Below are 16,484 nucleotides of genomic sequence, written 5' to 3' on the forward strand. Positions count from 1 at the left end.
CATGTTTTCTGTTAGTTTAAGCACAAACTAAGAAAAGTAAAACCAAACTTTGTGGCAATAATTAAGACCAAACTGAACCTGGTGTGTGTATATGGTGCATGTTGGCAGTGTCGTCTCGGCGGGGGCGGGGCGTTGTGGAGGTGAGGCTTAGGTAGACGATATTATCGGATATCGCGATATTTTTCAAGGTGATTATCGATAAAATATTCTTGACATATCGCCCAGCCCTAATTTGTACATCAAAAAACATCATAATTTAGAAGTAATAGGCTATTTTCTGTCCTGTTTTGACCCTCCTCATCAGAACGCTCTGTTTGAATAGGCGTGGCGGATTGCAGACTCTGAAGTAAACGCCGACTGCTATGATTGGCTAACAGTTTTGTATGTTTGATAGCCTGCATCCTTCACAGATGGACGCTGCTGTGATTTAGGTAAAAAAAAAAAACGCATAAATACTCAGTATATATCAAACAATCTGTGAAACAGTTTCTAACACTTGTGCGGTTCAACATTACTGTCGAATCCAATATAGTCGCACAGCATCGTCTTTTGGTTTCAATCTCTCTGAAAATCCTGCATCGAATTGTGCCTTGTTTGTAAACAAATACATGGTAAAATATAATGAACAAAGGACCAAGTTCTTACTGACACTGTCTGGATCTTCATTAAAAAATTTAATTTAATTAAAAAAATAAAGTTCATCCACACGTTCCTAATGTTTGGATCAAAAGGAAGGCAATGCAAAGACTGTGTTTTTCCACAACTTGGCACTGCACAGCGTCGTCTTGTCTTTGGAGCAGCTTTATCATTTGATTTCTGCATAGACATGCGTTTGCCTCTCTCGTTATTTACACTATGTGCACGAATCGGTGGACGGGGCTAAACAGGCAGTGATGTAGAAGCAGGTGTTGATCATCTTCTGCAGAGGCGGGGTTTAGCCACACTATTATGTCATAAAGTGGCACATTCCACAACCTGTCGTTTTGACAGATTGGCTTCAATATAAGAAAGTTTTGAGTTCTGAAACTCACTGGATGTTTTTATAGTACAACTACCTCTTATATGTCAAAAGATCGAGATAATTTTGATTTCTCAGTTCATGACCACTTTAACATCTATTGTTTTCAATATAATTTGTTAGCTTTTTAGTCATGTTATGCTACAAGTATGGTATGTTTTTTTTTTAAATTATTACTATTTATTTATTCGTTTTTGACACTATTTTAAGTACTTTTTAGGTTTCATTTATTTATTTTCAGTTGCACTTTTAGTTCAGTTCTCAATTTCGTTAAGTTTAAGTTTTTCATCTAATGTTTTTATTTTATTTATCTTTATTTTAATTAACAAAACTTTTTTTAATGATATTACCACTGAATAGGATCAAGCCAAATCATGACCAGACGTTATATTACATAGTTCATTGAATCTTTTAGTAAAGAATCGTTGTCTGCACAATGACTTTTCAGAAGCTAACAGTGTGTGACGTGCCAAAACTTAAATAAGAACAGAGGGGAAATTATTAGCAACACCAAAATAACAGCAAAGCTCATGTTTTCTGTTAGTTTAAGCACAAACTAAGAAAAGTAAAACCAAACTTTGTGGCAATAATTAAGACCAAACTGAACCTGGTGTGTGTATATGGTGCATGTTGGCAGTGTCGTCTCGGCGGGGGCGGGGCGTTGTGGAGGTGAGGCTTAGGTAGACGATATTATCGGATATCGCGATATTTTTCAAGGTGATTATCGATAAAATATTCTTGACATATCGCCCAGCCCTAATTTGTACATCAAAAAACATCATAATTTAGAAGTAATAGGCTATTTTCTGTCCTGTTTTGACCCTCCTCATCAGAACGCTCTGTTTGAATAGGCGTGGCGGATTGTAGACTCTGAAGTAAACGCCGACTGCTATGATTGGCTAACAGTTTTGTATGTTTGATAGCCTGCATCCTTCACAGATGGACGCTGCTGTGATTTAGGTAAAAAAAAAAAACGCATAAATACTCAGTATATATCAAACAATCTGTGAAACAGTTTCTAACACTTGTGCGGTTCAACATTACTGTCGAATCCAATATAGTCGCACAGCAGACTGCTATGATTGGCTAACAGTTTTGTATGTTTGATAGCCTGCATCCTTCACAGATGGACGCTGCTGTGATTTAGGTAAAAAAAAAAAACGCATAAATACTCAGTATATATCAAACAATCTGTGAAACAGTTTCTAACACTTGTGCGGTTCAACATTACTGTCGAATCCAATATAGTCGCACAGCATCGTCTTTTGGTTTCAATCTCTCTGAAAATCCTGCATCGAATTGTGCCTTGTTTGTAAACAAATACATGGTAAAATATAATGAACAAAGGACCAAGTTCTTACTGACACTGTCTGGATCTTCATTAAAAAATTTAATTTAATTAAAAAAATAAAGTTCATCCACACGTTCCTAATGTTTGGATCAAAAGGAAGGCAATGCAAAGACTGTGTTTTTCCACAACTTGGCACTGCACAGCGTCGTCTTGTCTTTGGAGCAGCTTTATCATTTGATTTCTGCATAGACATGCGTTTGCCTCTCTCGTTATTTACACTATGTGCACGAATCGGTGGACGGGGCTAAACAGGCAGTGATGTAGAAGCAGGTGTTGATCATCTTCTGCAGAGGCGGGGTTTAGCCACACTATTATGTCATAAAGTGGCACATTCCACAACCTGTCGTTTTGACAGATTGGCTTCAATATAAGAAAGTTTTGAGTTCTGAAACTCACTGGATGTTTTTATAGTACAACTACCTCTTATATGTCAAAAGATCGAGATAATTTTGATTTCTCGGTTCATGACCACTTTAACATCTATTGTTTTCAATATAATTTGTTAGATTTTTAGTCATGTTATGCTACAAGTATGGTATGTTTTTTTTTTAAATTATTACTATTTATTTATTCGTTTTTGACACTATTTTAAGTACTTTTTAGGTTTCATTTATTTATTTTCAGTTGCACTTTTAGTTCAGTTCTCAATTTCGTTAAGTTTAAGTTTTTCATCTAATGTTTTTATTTTATTTATCTTTATTTTAATTAACAAAACTTTTTTTAATGATATTACCACTGAATAGGATCAAGCCAAATCATGACCAGACGTTATATTACATAGTTCATTGAATCTTTTAGTAAAGAATCGTTGTCTGCACAATGACTTTTCAGAAGCTAACAGTGTGTGACGTGCCAAAACTTAAATTTACCACTTTCACGCCTGATGATTTTAGTGGTCTTTAGTCTCTATCCAACAAAAGCTTTTATAAGACAAAAAAAAAACTGCACTTGTTGTCCAAGTGTTAGTATTTACTCTGATGTGCCACACGAGCGAAAGTGTGAAGCCTGTGATCTGTGTCCCATGGGGAGATGCACACTCGGAAACAGACGGAAGCTCTTTAAAACATCTTAGCGCGCAGGCCGCTCACAAAACTTCATCTGCCAGTGTCTTTCTCTCCTCTCTGAGTGCGTGTGTCTGTGTTTTCCTGATAGAATTAGATGCTTGGCTGTGAGTGATCAAGGACATTTTGAAAGATAGTCCCGCTGGGGAAGCCGGGAACAGGGAGGCATAACTTTTATGAAATACACTTTTGTGGAGCTGTAACCTAAGTATTTTATATGGAAGGAATGTCTTGCTCTTTTGTCTCCATCTCTCTCTCCCTCCCTCTGGATCCCTCTCTTTTTTCTCTCTCGTTTCGGTCTATCTCGCCTCTATCATTCGTGACTGGATGGCAGAAATGTGTTTTTCATTGTCTCTATGTGCTGTAGTCCTCCCATTTTCACATGTTTGGATACTTTTTACATGAAATCTCTGTTTCTTACAGTTTTAAACACTCTCACACACACACTCTTTTGCTCATATTACAGAAAAATGTAATTGAAAAACCTGCCGTGACTCCATATATATTATGCAGAGAAAGTTTCACTCAGACTTTTGGACGCTGTTTTATTCAGAGTGAATTCTGAGATCATTTACACAAAAATGTTGTTAAATTACATTCAGGTATAAGTGTGTCCACCAGAGACTACAGAGACGAGGATGTTTGTGTCTGTATTTGTGTATATTTATGAGAGAAGTCTAGCATAAATTGTACAGTTCTATGAAGTTCAAAGGTTTTTTTGCTTGTTTGTTTTTCTGGCTTTGCATGCGTGTTTGTGAGCCAGTCAGTGGTGTAACCAAATATTGAAGATTGGGCAACCAAATGAAAAATCAAAACTGACACCTTTTATGTTCATTATTATCATTCATGGTTTTACTGTGACCAATTCATTGTTGCACATAATTCAAATGTATAATAATATATGTAGTATAATCTGTTCATCTTGCTCTTTACTTCTGACATCACATCACAAATAGGATGCATAGTTGCTATTCGAATTAGATTTTTAGGAAGTAGAATTAAACTGAATTATAATTCAAAGAAATTCATATATTATAACTACAACCGTCGCAAAGGTTCATCAAGACTTTGTAAAGCCATGTCTAAAAGTTATAAAAAATCTCTAGGCCTTCAGTGTGTTTTATAGCCTTACAGACAAATATTTACATTTATTTATTTATAATTCATTCATTCATTTCCAATTCCTTTAATTCCACTTCCTGTTTGGCACAACCAATTCACTTTAAATTTAAACTCATTCATTAAAAGGAAGCTGATTTCTAAATTCTGAATCTTTAATTTAAAATGTAATGATTTACTCATTTTGCTCTGAAACAACTTTATCTCTGACATAATTTAGGCTGCACTGGCTATTGGATAATCTTGACCAACCGTTTTAACAAATTAACAATTGGTTTGGCTCTGTTATGGTATTTAACATCCACTTTAGACAATCCACTCATCTCCCAGCAAATGAAATCTAGTTCAGCCCTGGATTTTTGTCTGAATACCTTGTTTCAATTGAAGATACGTCATATTATGAACAACATAACACTGATTTTGAGATTTAGTTATGAAAAATGCATACTCATTGACCTCTAAGATAGATGTTGGGGGACATGTCCCTTTCAGTTTCCACGGTGAGTACAACCCTGGAGTCGAATGTAATATTCTCTCTTTGTTGGTAAAAGTATACAAACGTTTGTCAAAATCACAATGGTGCCTCATAATTTGGGATAAATAGATGATTGGAGGAGTATAACTGTCATAAATACAGATCACCGATATATAAATAGCAAATGAATACTGCGGATTGGTGGCGAGTCCTTAAATTAACTCTTACAAAAAAGAACAAATATAAAACATGAAGTATATTTACAGACCAACATTACCCCCGAATGCAGATGGGGCTTGGCGAACAGTTCAGCCCAGTGCCAGTCCTTATTGTTACAGACACACCTCCAAAGCCAGAGGCCAACATTTGCTTAGTTGCGAAGATCATTGATTAAAAAGCTGCGATTGAGGCTTTGATGTCATCAGTCCAAGCAATAATGAAGAATCCGAAGGAACGGTCAGCAGTGAAGATACGTCAGTGGAGAGGAATGTAAGAACGACAGTAAAGGAAAAATGTAAGAGATGGAGATGCTGAAGTTGACTGTGTTGTCGTCCAACTCCAACTTTTAGTTCTTACTAGTTCGTCTTCTCTGCATTTGGATGGACCAGAGGACATTGGTGTTCAAGTCTGGATAAACGCATGTCCTTCCACTCCTCCTTTTCATGATTTTTATCGGTGCTGTACCAATGACGACTCTTCTGTGCTATACATGTCAGTCCTCATAAACATGAATGTGTGATTATAAATAAGTGCTGGAGTGAATTATGAGTACATTCAAGCAATTTAGACTCAATCGGGTTTGATATGAGGGTGAGGTCCTGGGGTGAACCTCAGTCTATTGGCCGGATCATCATACGGACTGATTTGAGCGAGTAGAACCCGCCTCCATACTCTGCCCAGAAGATCCCATCCTGGAACTTGCTGCGATACACACCACCGGAGTACCACACGCCGTTCAGATTCGTTTGACCACACGCGTTGTACCACCAGCCACCTTTGTGAAAATGAGCGCAGTTGCCTGGGATAGAAGAATATGGGGAAGAGAACGCAATGTGTTGGAATGACAGAACACTTTAGAAGCTATTGATCGTGTTGGAACCGATATGATTATGCACCCGATTATATTCGATGCATTCGATTATACCCCTTTTGATTTACTTTCAGATTGTAAACACATAGTTTGAACATCAGTCAACCCTTATCAACCGAACTCAAGTGCAGTTTTTTGCTGGGCATTTACATCTGGCACAACATAGTGAAGTTGGAATTAATTGTTTTGGTGCACTTAAAACACATTCCATAACAATCGTGTTAGGTCAGTGGGTAGTCTTTTGTAGCTGTTCGAATGCATTCAACCACATACAGTAAGCGACTACACTACTAAAGCAATCCAGTCCAGTTAGCTGGAAGTGGACAAGCTCAAAACACTTTAGACCCCATTTACACTTGTATTTAATGCTGTCCACTTGTGAACGAAGGAAATGCATCTTAATACCAGAGGCCAGTTGCATAAACTATGTTAAGACTACATCTTAAGAACTAGTCTGACCAACTAGCAATTAGCCAAGGGGTAATTAGTCTTATTTTTTTGGATTCCGATTAGACCAATCTACATTTTTATGTAACCGACTTAGAGTTCTGACCAGTCTTAAAGAAAAAAAAAAATAGATGACTAACTTGTAAGACTAGTCTAAGCCTTTTATACAAGGTTTAAACAGGACCTCTGAAACAAACCAAGCGTCACCAGCAATCAAATCTATAGTGACATTAATAGCTTTTTGGAGAATTTGATTGCAAATGCTTTTTATATCCCAGTTCAATTACTGAGTTTGATTTGTAAGCAAACAGGATGCAGAATTTCAAGTAAAATTCAATTTGGTCAATTAAATTTAAGTTCCCACTCATGAATTGAAAAGAAGCAAATTCTTCCATTCCATTCTACCCAACCCTTGTAGCTATGGACAGTTTTTGTTTTTTTGTGCCGTTTTAACCGGCTGTTAGCATCTAACCTGTAAAGGCGTCTTTATCCCGGTCAAGCGTTGTGAAGGGTTTTCCATTGTGGCTTGTGAGGGAGTCTCCGGCATTGCCCTGGTAGGTGCCCAGTCTCAGCCTGAAGGCTTCACTCTCCGACTCCAGATGGAAGCTGCTGTACTCTGCGTACACCTTCTTTCCAGCCCAGTCCTCCAGCTCCACCAGCAATCTGTAGTCCCCCTGCTTGGCTAGATTATAGATGTTCTCCAAGCCCAGCCAGTGCTCTCCATCTATGTTCCCGAAGCCTTTCTGTGTGGGAGAAGGAGGGAGGGAATGAGAGAAACCGTAATAGAGACAGAGTAGTTTGATCTTTTCTTCAGTGGAAATAGTTAATCTAAGTCTTAAGCGTGTTTAATGTGTGCTTCCCCAACTGTGTGCAGTTATTCTACTTGTTTTCATTTCATTTGTGTCAGTCAGAGGAGGTTTTGAGGTATATTTTTGTAGTAGGCCTTCAACTCTGGAGTTACAATTCACTCATCTGGCACTCAACTTTGACTAAATCGGTGAAGTCACACTCCCAGGACAGAGCTTGAGAGCTACTTTATAAAAACATAACTGCATTTTTCCACTGATTTCAGCAGTGTAAAGGGGGAAAGCGTTCGTTTTTCGGTCCATTGCTCTTGGAAAAGGATTGAATTATGTGCTTTGTTTCTACTAGCCTCCTATACATCACAGCTATAGTTATTTGGTTTCCTGGACTAAAGGTGAAATGTGTTTTTCTGTTCAGCCCTAATGCTGAATGCTGAAGAAAATGTGTTGTGAAATACATAGCTTGGCTTTTTTAAAAATATATCTTTGTATTACCGTATTGGCCAGAATATAAGACAACCCCCCCTTTTTCCAGATGGACCTTTTGGAAAAAAGGCTTTTTAAAAACCAAATCTTGTTTTTTCTCAGTAAAACACATTTTGTTTTCAATTATTTTCATATTGCATATCCATCTAATAGTAGCCTACCAAAATCGTATTAACAGTAGAAGTTCAATCTTACTGTAGTCTTCAAATCTGGGTACTGTCTTACGTTTTAAAATCACAAAGGGAGTTTGGTCCCATCAGGCTAACGTGACAGTCACGACTCATGCAGCTGTAAGGTTTTTTTATTCTTTTGTTTTTACTCACGATCTTTACAACACGCATTACATTACGTATTTCATGGCACACTCGTTTTATGCGTATTTGGCGCCACCTATTGTTGTGGGTGTATTATTGACATGTCAAAGTCTAGACCCTGAATATAAGACGACCGCGTTTTTTTCAGATGTATTTCCAAGAAAAAAACATTGTCTTATATTCGGGTCAATACAGTATGTAGTGTAGTGGTATACAGTAGTAAGAGTATGAAAAACTCTCTGTTTGCCCTAAAAGTCTGTGGTGTTAACTTGAGAACCACTGACCTACAGTAAGTCGCTGATGGGCCTTACTGGGAATCTCATCACCCATTCCATCTATCATACTATTTCACATACACGCTCACAGGATGGATGTGGAGCAGTTATGTAAATGCAGACATTGTGGCTGTATCCCTATTTCCCTGTTTCTTATCAGAAATGTACACTTAAGTTGGATAAACAGTCAGGAAAGAGAGGACTTCACTGTTAATTGATTGTCTTAGTTTTGCATGTCCGCTGGTCTGCAGCATGCTCTGGTCGGTGTGTTGTGGGCCTTTACCTTATAGTTCTCCCAGTTCCTGAAGAAGTTGGCAGAGCCATCTTTCCTTCGCTGAAAAACGGTCCAGCCTCCATTGTCTAATTTATGTTCACACCAGGCCTGAATCAGTCTATCACTGCCCTCTGCCTTCAACAGATACATCCCACTGGTGCTGTGTCCCGCCTGCCGCACCTGGAAACAGTCTCTGAATGGGCCTGAGGAAGACGGGGAGAAAAGAAAACTGGGTTTCTCATTTCAGTATATCATATCTGGACCAATGCAGTGACATTGATAAGGACAGTTTGTATTCACAACGTGACCACATCTGACTAGCACATAAATTAGGTTCTCTTGTACATTTGCATCATTTTGTGCAGATGTGAGTTGTAATGTTGTGTTTACTGTATGTCTGATTAAACTTATGCAGCTCAAGTGGGTCGATTGGAATATTTGAAACTATTGTTCTTTTTCTTCAAAAATGCTTGTACATTAATATCTTGCCTTTTTGTCATATTTTCCTCAGCAGTATTTTTAATGAATATACTTTAATTATCGTCCTGATGCCCATTTCTCTTTTTTGTTATCAACAACATCAAAAAACCCACTGTGAACTGCATTTTCTTTAGTGATAACTAGATTAAAGGCCCGCTCACACCATGGAGAGTAACTAAATTAAAAAGTTTTAATCCATTATTTAATTCTGTTAGAATAAGTCCACACCACAGCTATAATGATAACGTCACAGAGGAACAATAACGTTGGACTTTCAGAAGCTTTTCTAGCTGATGAACAATTAAAACAATGAAAAGCTCATTATAACGGCTTAAAATGAACATAACCTTATCATCTGTTGTTGTGTATGTCACTCTTGCTATCATTTTAGTTAACACTTTTGTTGAAACAGACCTACCTGGTTTCATCGTGTAGCTATTAAGGTTGCCTTAATCGTGGTCTGAACCTACAGGCTTTTTAACACATAACATAGAAGTCTCGGATCAGTTTAGGGAATTTTCCTGACCATAGAGAGATACTGTTGTCTTAACTGAAAGCTCTCCCTGCAGGGTCTTCTGTGCTCTGGGCTGGTCGTCTCTGCCCGGAGTACAAGATCTCCCAGCACTCCAGATTTGGCTGAATGATAAATACCCTGCTCTGTCCTGATGAAGTTACCATGCCCAGACACCAGCTCAGGCCTTGTGCAACTCCCTCTTCCCTTGGTTATTTTCCGCTCATTTTTCTTTTTCTTCTTTACTTTAAGCTTAAGTTAAAATCATTATCAGTCATATAGGGGTGAGCCAGAGATGTAGAGAGGAAGAAAGAGAGATTCCCTTCTGCCAAAGGCTCTTTTGGGCAGTATGGTTGGGGTGTTGTATAAGAGGAGTTTTCTTGTGTTGAGAGGAAGTCCTTCAGTAGTTCTAGCTGTGCTGAAACAGCTGCATTAACCAGCCAGGTCCCAGTGTGGCCCTGACCGCCTGTCTATGAATGACAGCCATTGAGCTCATACAGACAGGCATTGTGCCGGGCGGCTTCGAGTGGCAGTCATCTGCAAAGTGGGGGAGTAGGCGTTTTCTCTGCTTTAATCCAGGAGGACCCTCAAACAGAACTGCATCTTAGACTCATCCAAGACTACTCTCTGAGCAGCTTCTGTTTTTTTCAGCAATGATACATCTTCATCTGCCAAAAAGTAGTACTGTACAACCCCAGAGGTATAAGAGTGTTTTGTTTTGGTCAGCTGCGGTTGTAATTCCCCGTGTACTGGGTGAAGTGGGCTACACTGAGCTGTCATTTGCGGTCAGTCGCGAGAGAATCTGACCCTATTGAGTTGCCTTGGCCGCATGAGAGGCTATACTCTGGAGCCATTTGCTTCAGGAACTGAGAGATTTTATCATTGTTTAAGTCTTGGGTTGAGACTGAAGATCTGCTGGATAAGCAGTGGGGATTGTTTATTATGAATTGTGGGTATGTGTGAGAGAAGGGTAATTGGAGAAAGCTACCAATGGAAGTTGTGTTTGGAGAGGTTGGTGGTTGTGATATTTATACACCTACTCAAGACTTTATCACTAAAGGCTGTAGTCCAAAACCACCATCTCACACTCGCACATGTCTGCATATTTGGCCTGCCAAGTGTGAGGTCTTACAAAGTGTAAGTGCTACTCCTGACAAAGTCAAAATAGGAAAATTGTTGATGTTTTCTATTGTGTTCATGGAGCTTGAGATGAGTCACTTCCCCCCCCCCCCCCTTTTCTCTTAAGACATTGGCTATGTTCCAAAACCAAGTAAGCTGCCCACCGGAAGCTTGTACTGCGAGTCATTAGCTTAGAAATATTCTGCCAGTTGAAATCAGTTATGAGAGTTTCAAAAATCATTTCAAATCAGTCATTTATGAGGTTCTGTGACCTTAGAATGTAGCTCCCAATGTAGGCTGTATAAAGCCAGGTAGCTCACTAAGTTTTGGAACAGGGCTGCTGACCTTGTGCCTTTGTAACTTAACACATAATAAGCATGGGTCCGACTCTCCCTCAGATTACAAAATGTATGATATTCTTTTAATTTATATACTTACATGATTCATTTCCAATGCAGACCCACATCATTCCCCCTCTGTATTTCATAGGTAGTCCAGTGTGTGTGCAGTAAAGTTGTGTTTTATGGTATTGCCTTTTACTGACAGTTACATGGCTGTAAAACCTAGCAGGGATGGGGTCTTGAAAGTGACTGCATGAATGTGGACCTTATAGTGCTAAGAATGGCAGAACAGAGAGAGGCAGAAAACAAACTTAGACAAACCTGGATTTCTAAGTGAATAAAATGGAATTGTAACAAAATCTACTTAATATGCAGTGCTGAGTGCTGTATAATAGAAGTACAGTAGTTTCTTGCATAAGTTTATGCCATTAAGCTAAGCATAAAGTGCTGTCACAATGCTGCACCTGGTGTGCCTTATTTTCTTTGTACACTTTTAAACTCTCAGAATGAAAATTTCATATGTGCTCACAGTATGCTTCTCGTTCACTGTCTTTTAGTAGTCACAGATAATTGCAGAATTATTGTGCTTAGTGGGATGCATTTGCAGTGGGTATAGATTACATTACATTACATTAGATACATTGATAATTTCAAATTTAACTGCAAAGAAGAGTGGGTAAATATTGCGAAGTCTAGATGTGCAAAGTTAGTAGAGACAGAGACATATCCCAACAGACTAAAGGCTGAAATTAAAGCAAAAGGTGGTTCAAGAAAGTTTTTTTGGGGTTGGTGTTATATCTTTCACTTGGATGTTATAAGTTGCACTGAGTAAATACAGCTGGATAAAACAAAAACTGTCTGTCTTCATTTCAGGCTGCTAAGCAACAAAATGTGATTATTTTAAAGGGGGGTGATTCTTTTCTATACCCACTGTATGTGCTTGCTTACACAGACAATGAAATTCTCTCTCTGTCTGTCTTATTTCTAATGATTTTATTGTCTAAAATAACAACTGCTTGCTCCATTTTTCTAGTGAATTTTTTGCCAGAACACATTATAATGGAAACTGCTTTCAAGTTTAGATTTATTGACAGAGGCAGCATCACTATCCTGCATGTGTGTGAAAGAAGGAAAATGTTTTTGCTGGTTAAGTGCTTGAAGAGGGTATCTTGTAGATTTTGTTGCATATTCTTGTTCTTATGTGTGACGTTACTTCTTACTGGACAGATACATGCATTTATGGAGAAGAAGCCCAGTTCAAGCTTAGACTAACAGTTTATCCATCTCTCTCTTCTCTGACCCTCTTTAATCTACTTTTTTCCCGTAAATACAGCTGGATAAAACAAAAACTGTCTGTCTTCATTTCAGGCTGCTAAGCAACAAAATGTGATTATTTTAAAGGGGGGTGATTCTTTTCTATACCCACTGTATGTGCTTGCTTACACAGACAATGAAATTCTCTCTCTGTCTGTCTTATTTCTAATGATTTTATTGTCTAAAATAACAACTGCTTGCTCCATTTTTCTAGTGAATTTTTTGCCAGAACACATTATAATGGAAACTGCTTTCAAGTTTAGATTTATTGACAGAGGCAGCATCACTATCCTGCATGTGTGTGAAAGAAGGAAAATGTTTTTGCTGGTTAAGTGCTTGAAGAGGGTATCTTGTAGATTTTGTTGCATATTCTTGTTCTTATGTGTGACGTTACTTCTTACTGGACAGATACATGCATTTATGGAGAAGAAGCCCAGTTCAAGCTTAGACTAACAGTTTATCCATCTCTCTCTTCTCTGACCCTCTTTAATCTACTTTTTTCCCGGGAGGATTGTGTGGGTGCATGTTTTCCCATGTGCACTCAGGAATCCATGAGCTCATATTTTGTTTTCATGGGCTGCCAGAGAGGATTCTGCAGGAGCGGAATGGAGGATTCTGAGATTTGTCTCAGTAACTTTTGGCATTACAACACTGTGCAGTCTGTTCTTGGCTGTGTGTTCATGCTTTAGAACAGAGGTCCCCAAGCACCGGGTCGCGAACCAGTACCGGGCCGTGTACTACTGGTGTTGCTACTGGGTCGCAAGAACGTTCTGGGAAAAATGTGTATGACAGTCTGTATTTATTGCGTGTTAATGATTGTTCTAATTATTCTGTATTTTTGTTTGTTGCATGCGATTGCTATAGAGTAGCTATGGAGTGTAAATTAAATGTTCAATTAGTAAATTAATGATTTTTCTGATTTGTCATATATTCGAGGTTAAATGGATCGCAGTTGATCCATGATGCGTAATGTATGGACCAGGCCCCACAGTTCGGAGATTCGCAGATTAATTTGCCAATTTACAAGTTCAAGCGATTTTAAACCACAAGAAGAAGCAAAAGAGAACTTGATTCATTACTCACACGCTGTTTTCGGTGTGCAAACACTCCGAATACACACCCGAAGCACGCTCACGCACAGAGACATGTTTCAGACAGCGAAAGAATACAGAGTTGATTCCTCTTTCATGTGTCCTTGCTTTTGTGATACATACACATAAAATTGTCAAAAAACCCTTCTCTGCAGTCTCAATCTGTGCTTTAAATGTTTTTTTCATCCGATCCATGACTCAAAAACCACAATATGACCCGTTGAACCACTAATATATATCCGCGAGAATATTTTCAAAATATAACCGATCCGTTGTGTAAAAAAGGTTGGAGACCCCTGCTTTAGAAGGATAAGGGCTCAAAGCCACTTTCATGGGAAACATGTAGTGCCACCGGGGGAAATGCAACACCTTCAGCGGCACAGTAGTTGTACAGTGTCCCATTTGTTATTTTAGTTTTCAGAGGGTTTGTCACGAGTATGTCCACTGTGCACCCGCAATGGAAACTTTTGCAGTGCCCACAATGATACTGGCCCCATAACAGATAGCTATTTAACAGTTTATGAGGCATTGTGTCACCAAGATGTGGAAAAAGAGAAGGACTTTGTCAGCATTTTGAAAAACGTCATTGAGACAGTTGTGAGAATGGGAAGTGGAATCTGAACAAGACATGAGCTGTCTAATTTGCGCCCTCCACATCATTTACTTCTCTACAAATATTGGAGCATGTACAGAAACTGCTGGGTTGTTACCACAACATTTTGTGTTGCATGGTAGCATAGAGAGATACCATATCTCCCCTGAAAGCCTGACATTGTAACTCCCTTAAGACTGTTAATCCATAGAAGCTGTCAATGTCAAACGTGTCATTTCTGTGGTAAGATTGTGAAAACAAACACAAACCATCTGAGGTAAGGGTGCCCTGTGGGAGTGGTGGGATTCCCAGTGGGTCAGGCGTTGGGGCATCCATTCGAGATCCTCTAGGAAAGGCTCTGTTGTTGTTGTCTCTCTGAATCTCATTGGTGAAGCGATTGTTGTTTGCTGGAATGCTCTCTGGAACCACCTGCACCAGCGGCGGAACTGCAGGAAGATCTTGACGTCCATATCCACGAAGACAACGATCCTCCAGGGCGGCAATGAGCACAGATTGGTTGTTAACTGTGCCAGCAAGGCCTGCAAAACGTAGCTCCAGCTCTTTGTAACGGGAGGCCAGTCGGAGCATCTCTGTGGTGACGTTCAGCACACGGTTCTCCAGCTGCGCCAGTTCTAGGGAGTTGTCCCTCTTGCGGATAATTTCATGAAGCAACTGCATGTAGAGCTGTGTCACTCGGGAATTCATGTTACGAGACTCTTTGCGCAGAAGCTTCATCTCATTTACCAAGTTCCCGTCTACGTCTGCCACTAGTTGCAGCATCTCAATCTCCCGTCTCTGCTTGGATAGGACATCCCGCACATCGGCAATGTCCATACGTGTCACCCGGTCTTTGTCTGGCTCGGGCCCGGTGGCAGAGGCGCAGATCGGACCTGTGATCCTCTGCTGGGGCACCAGGAAAGTGTAGGAGCACTTTTTGGAGTCATCGGCAGGTGCTCGCCGTGGTCGAGATTGCATGAGTGCATTTCCTGAGTGGCTCTTGCCGAACAAGCAGATGGAGAGGCAGAGCATGATGCCCATGCACCATGTTATGTCTCTCATGGTTGCTTCTGTTATCACCTCACCTACTTTTTGTTGGCTTCTTTCTTCTGTTTACCCTTCTCTTCCTCCACCAAAATCCCCAAAAAATGCTTCACCTATAAGGAGAAAGAAAAGCAGCAGTCAATCAACAGTCATGTACATCATCAACTTACCCTTAAAAGTTTCATTATGTTTGTCTTATGCAAGCTACAGTAACATTTAGCATTTAGTTTTACTTTTCTAGACACCACCTTGCAGGTGACTTAATGTCTTTAAACTTTGCCTCAGAAGGGCCATTTAGAAGTCAACCACAGCTACGGAATGAATTAACCGCAACAAAAATTTCCTGTTTACTAAGCCAAAGGGGCTGTGACAAAGAATCTACATTGCTGACAACTACAAATGAGGAGTGAGAAATAGTGGAATAAGGAATAAGCTTTCTTTTGCCAAGCATGTTCTAGTGTGGACTTCACAGCAGACCTTTACCCAGTAGCTCATGTGGCAAAGTGGACGTCCACAAGGGCTGTCATTAGGCCAGACAAGACCAGTGAAGTGTTTTTTTTTTCTTTTTGTTTCATTCAATGCTTCAATGGAATGCTGCCATGAAAAGTATGGGTATTAGCAGTTCAACATGGTGTACAACCTTTACCCCTTCTGTTATCACAGACACCTTGCTGTGCTATTCAGTCTTGTCTCAGACACTTAAATCAAACACACATTCGATGCTTCACATCCTCCACTAACACATGCCCATATCCAGATGCTTCACATCGTCCGCTAACAGTTCATCTCTCCTCTGATGTCATTACCATGGCATTTTATACACAACCCCATCTTTAGTGTGGACTATAACCATTCTCAGGGATTAAAGTTCTGTCGGTACGACGAATTTCCGTCAGTTCATAAAGACAGTCACTTGCTTCATTCCTGAATGATTCAGCCGTTCGAACGAATCAATTGAATGAATGATTCAGTGATAAAATCAGTGACTTGCCGCCACCTGCTGGCGGATTTAGTTTCATTTTTAGCATATCATTTCAGTTATTTAAATCATATTTCTGTATTCAAAATTTTATATTTAAAACATTAATCTCTACATTAATTTATTAATTTAATTGCACTCATGCTACCTCTGAGCCTCATTAAACGTCTAAAAATGTACCTACAAGCCACTTTTGTGTTCTTCTGTGCCACCTCTGTAGTACAAATTAATTTATTAATACTAATTTCATATGATTGGTAACTTATTTGTCTTATTCTACTTATTATATTGAAGGGATTAAAG

General features: G+C 39.2%; 2 protein-coding genes across 2 annotated transcripts in view; one reads left to right on the top strand and one right to left on the bottom strand.

Annotated features, from left to right (window-relative positions):
• ralgps2 (Ral GEF with PH domain and SH3 binding motif 2) overlaps positions 1–16,484 on the top strand; it is an 85,300-nt gene that overhangs the window by 35,952 nt on the left and 32,864 nt on the right. The window lies entirely within an intron of this gene.
• On the bottom strand, positions 3,961–15,285 carry angptl1a (angiopoietin-like 1a). Its single transcript, XM_016289045.1, has 4 exons — positions 14,431–15,285; positions 8,723–8,916; positions 7,034–7,304; positions 3,961–6,042 (listed from the first exon to the last, which is right to left on the bottom strand). Exons 1-4 carry the CDS (start codon positions 15,218–15,220, stop codon positions 5,855–5,857), a joined length of 1,443 nt encoding a protein of 480 aa, XP_016144531.1. The 5' UTR covers positions 15,221–15,285; the 3' UTR covers positions 3,961–5,854.

The sequence above is a fragment of the Sinocyclocheilus grahami genome, unplaced genomic scaffold (assembly GCF_001515645.1).
Source record: "Sinocyclocheilus grahami isolate Dianchi unplaced genomic scaffold, SAMN03320097.WGS_v1.1 scaffold239.1, whole genome shotgun sequence".
Taxonomy (NCBI): Eukaryota; Metazoa; Chordata; class Actinopteri; order Cypriniformes; family Cyprinidae; genus Sinocyclocheilus; species Sinocyclocheilus grahami.

Excerpts from the sequence above, each read along its gene's own strand:
- angptl1a (XM_016289045.1), bottom strand. The coding sequence starts at position 15,220 with ATGAGAGACATAACATGGTGCATGGGCATCATGCTCTGCCTCTCCATC. Across the intron at positions 8,917-14,430 it reads GGGCACCCTTACCTCAGATG|GCCCATTCAGAGACTGTTTC; the intron begins GTTTGTGTTTGT and ends CGTCTTCCTCAG. Across the intron at positions 6,043-7,033 it reads GGATAAAGACGCCTTTACAG|GCAACTGCGCTCATTTTCAC; the intron begins GTTAGATGCTAA and ends CTTCTATCCCAG.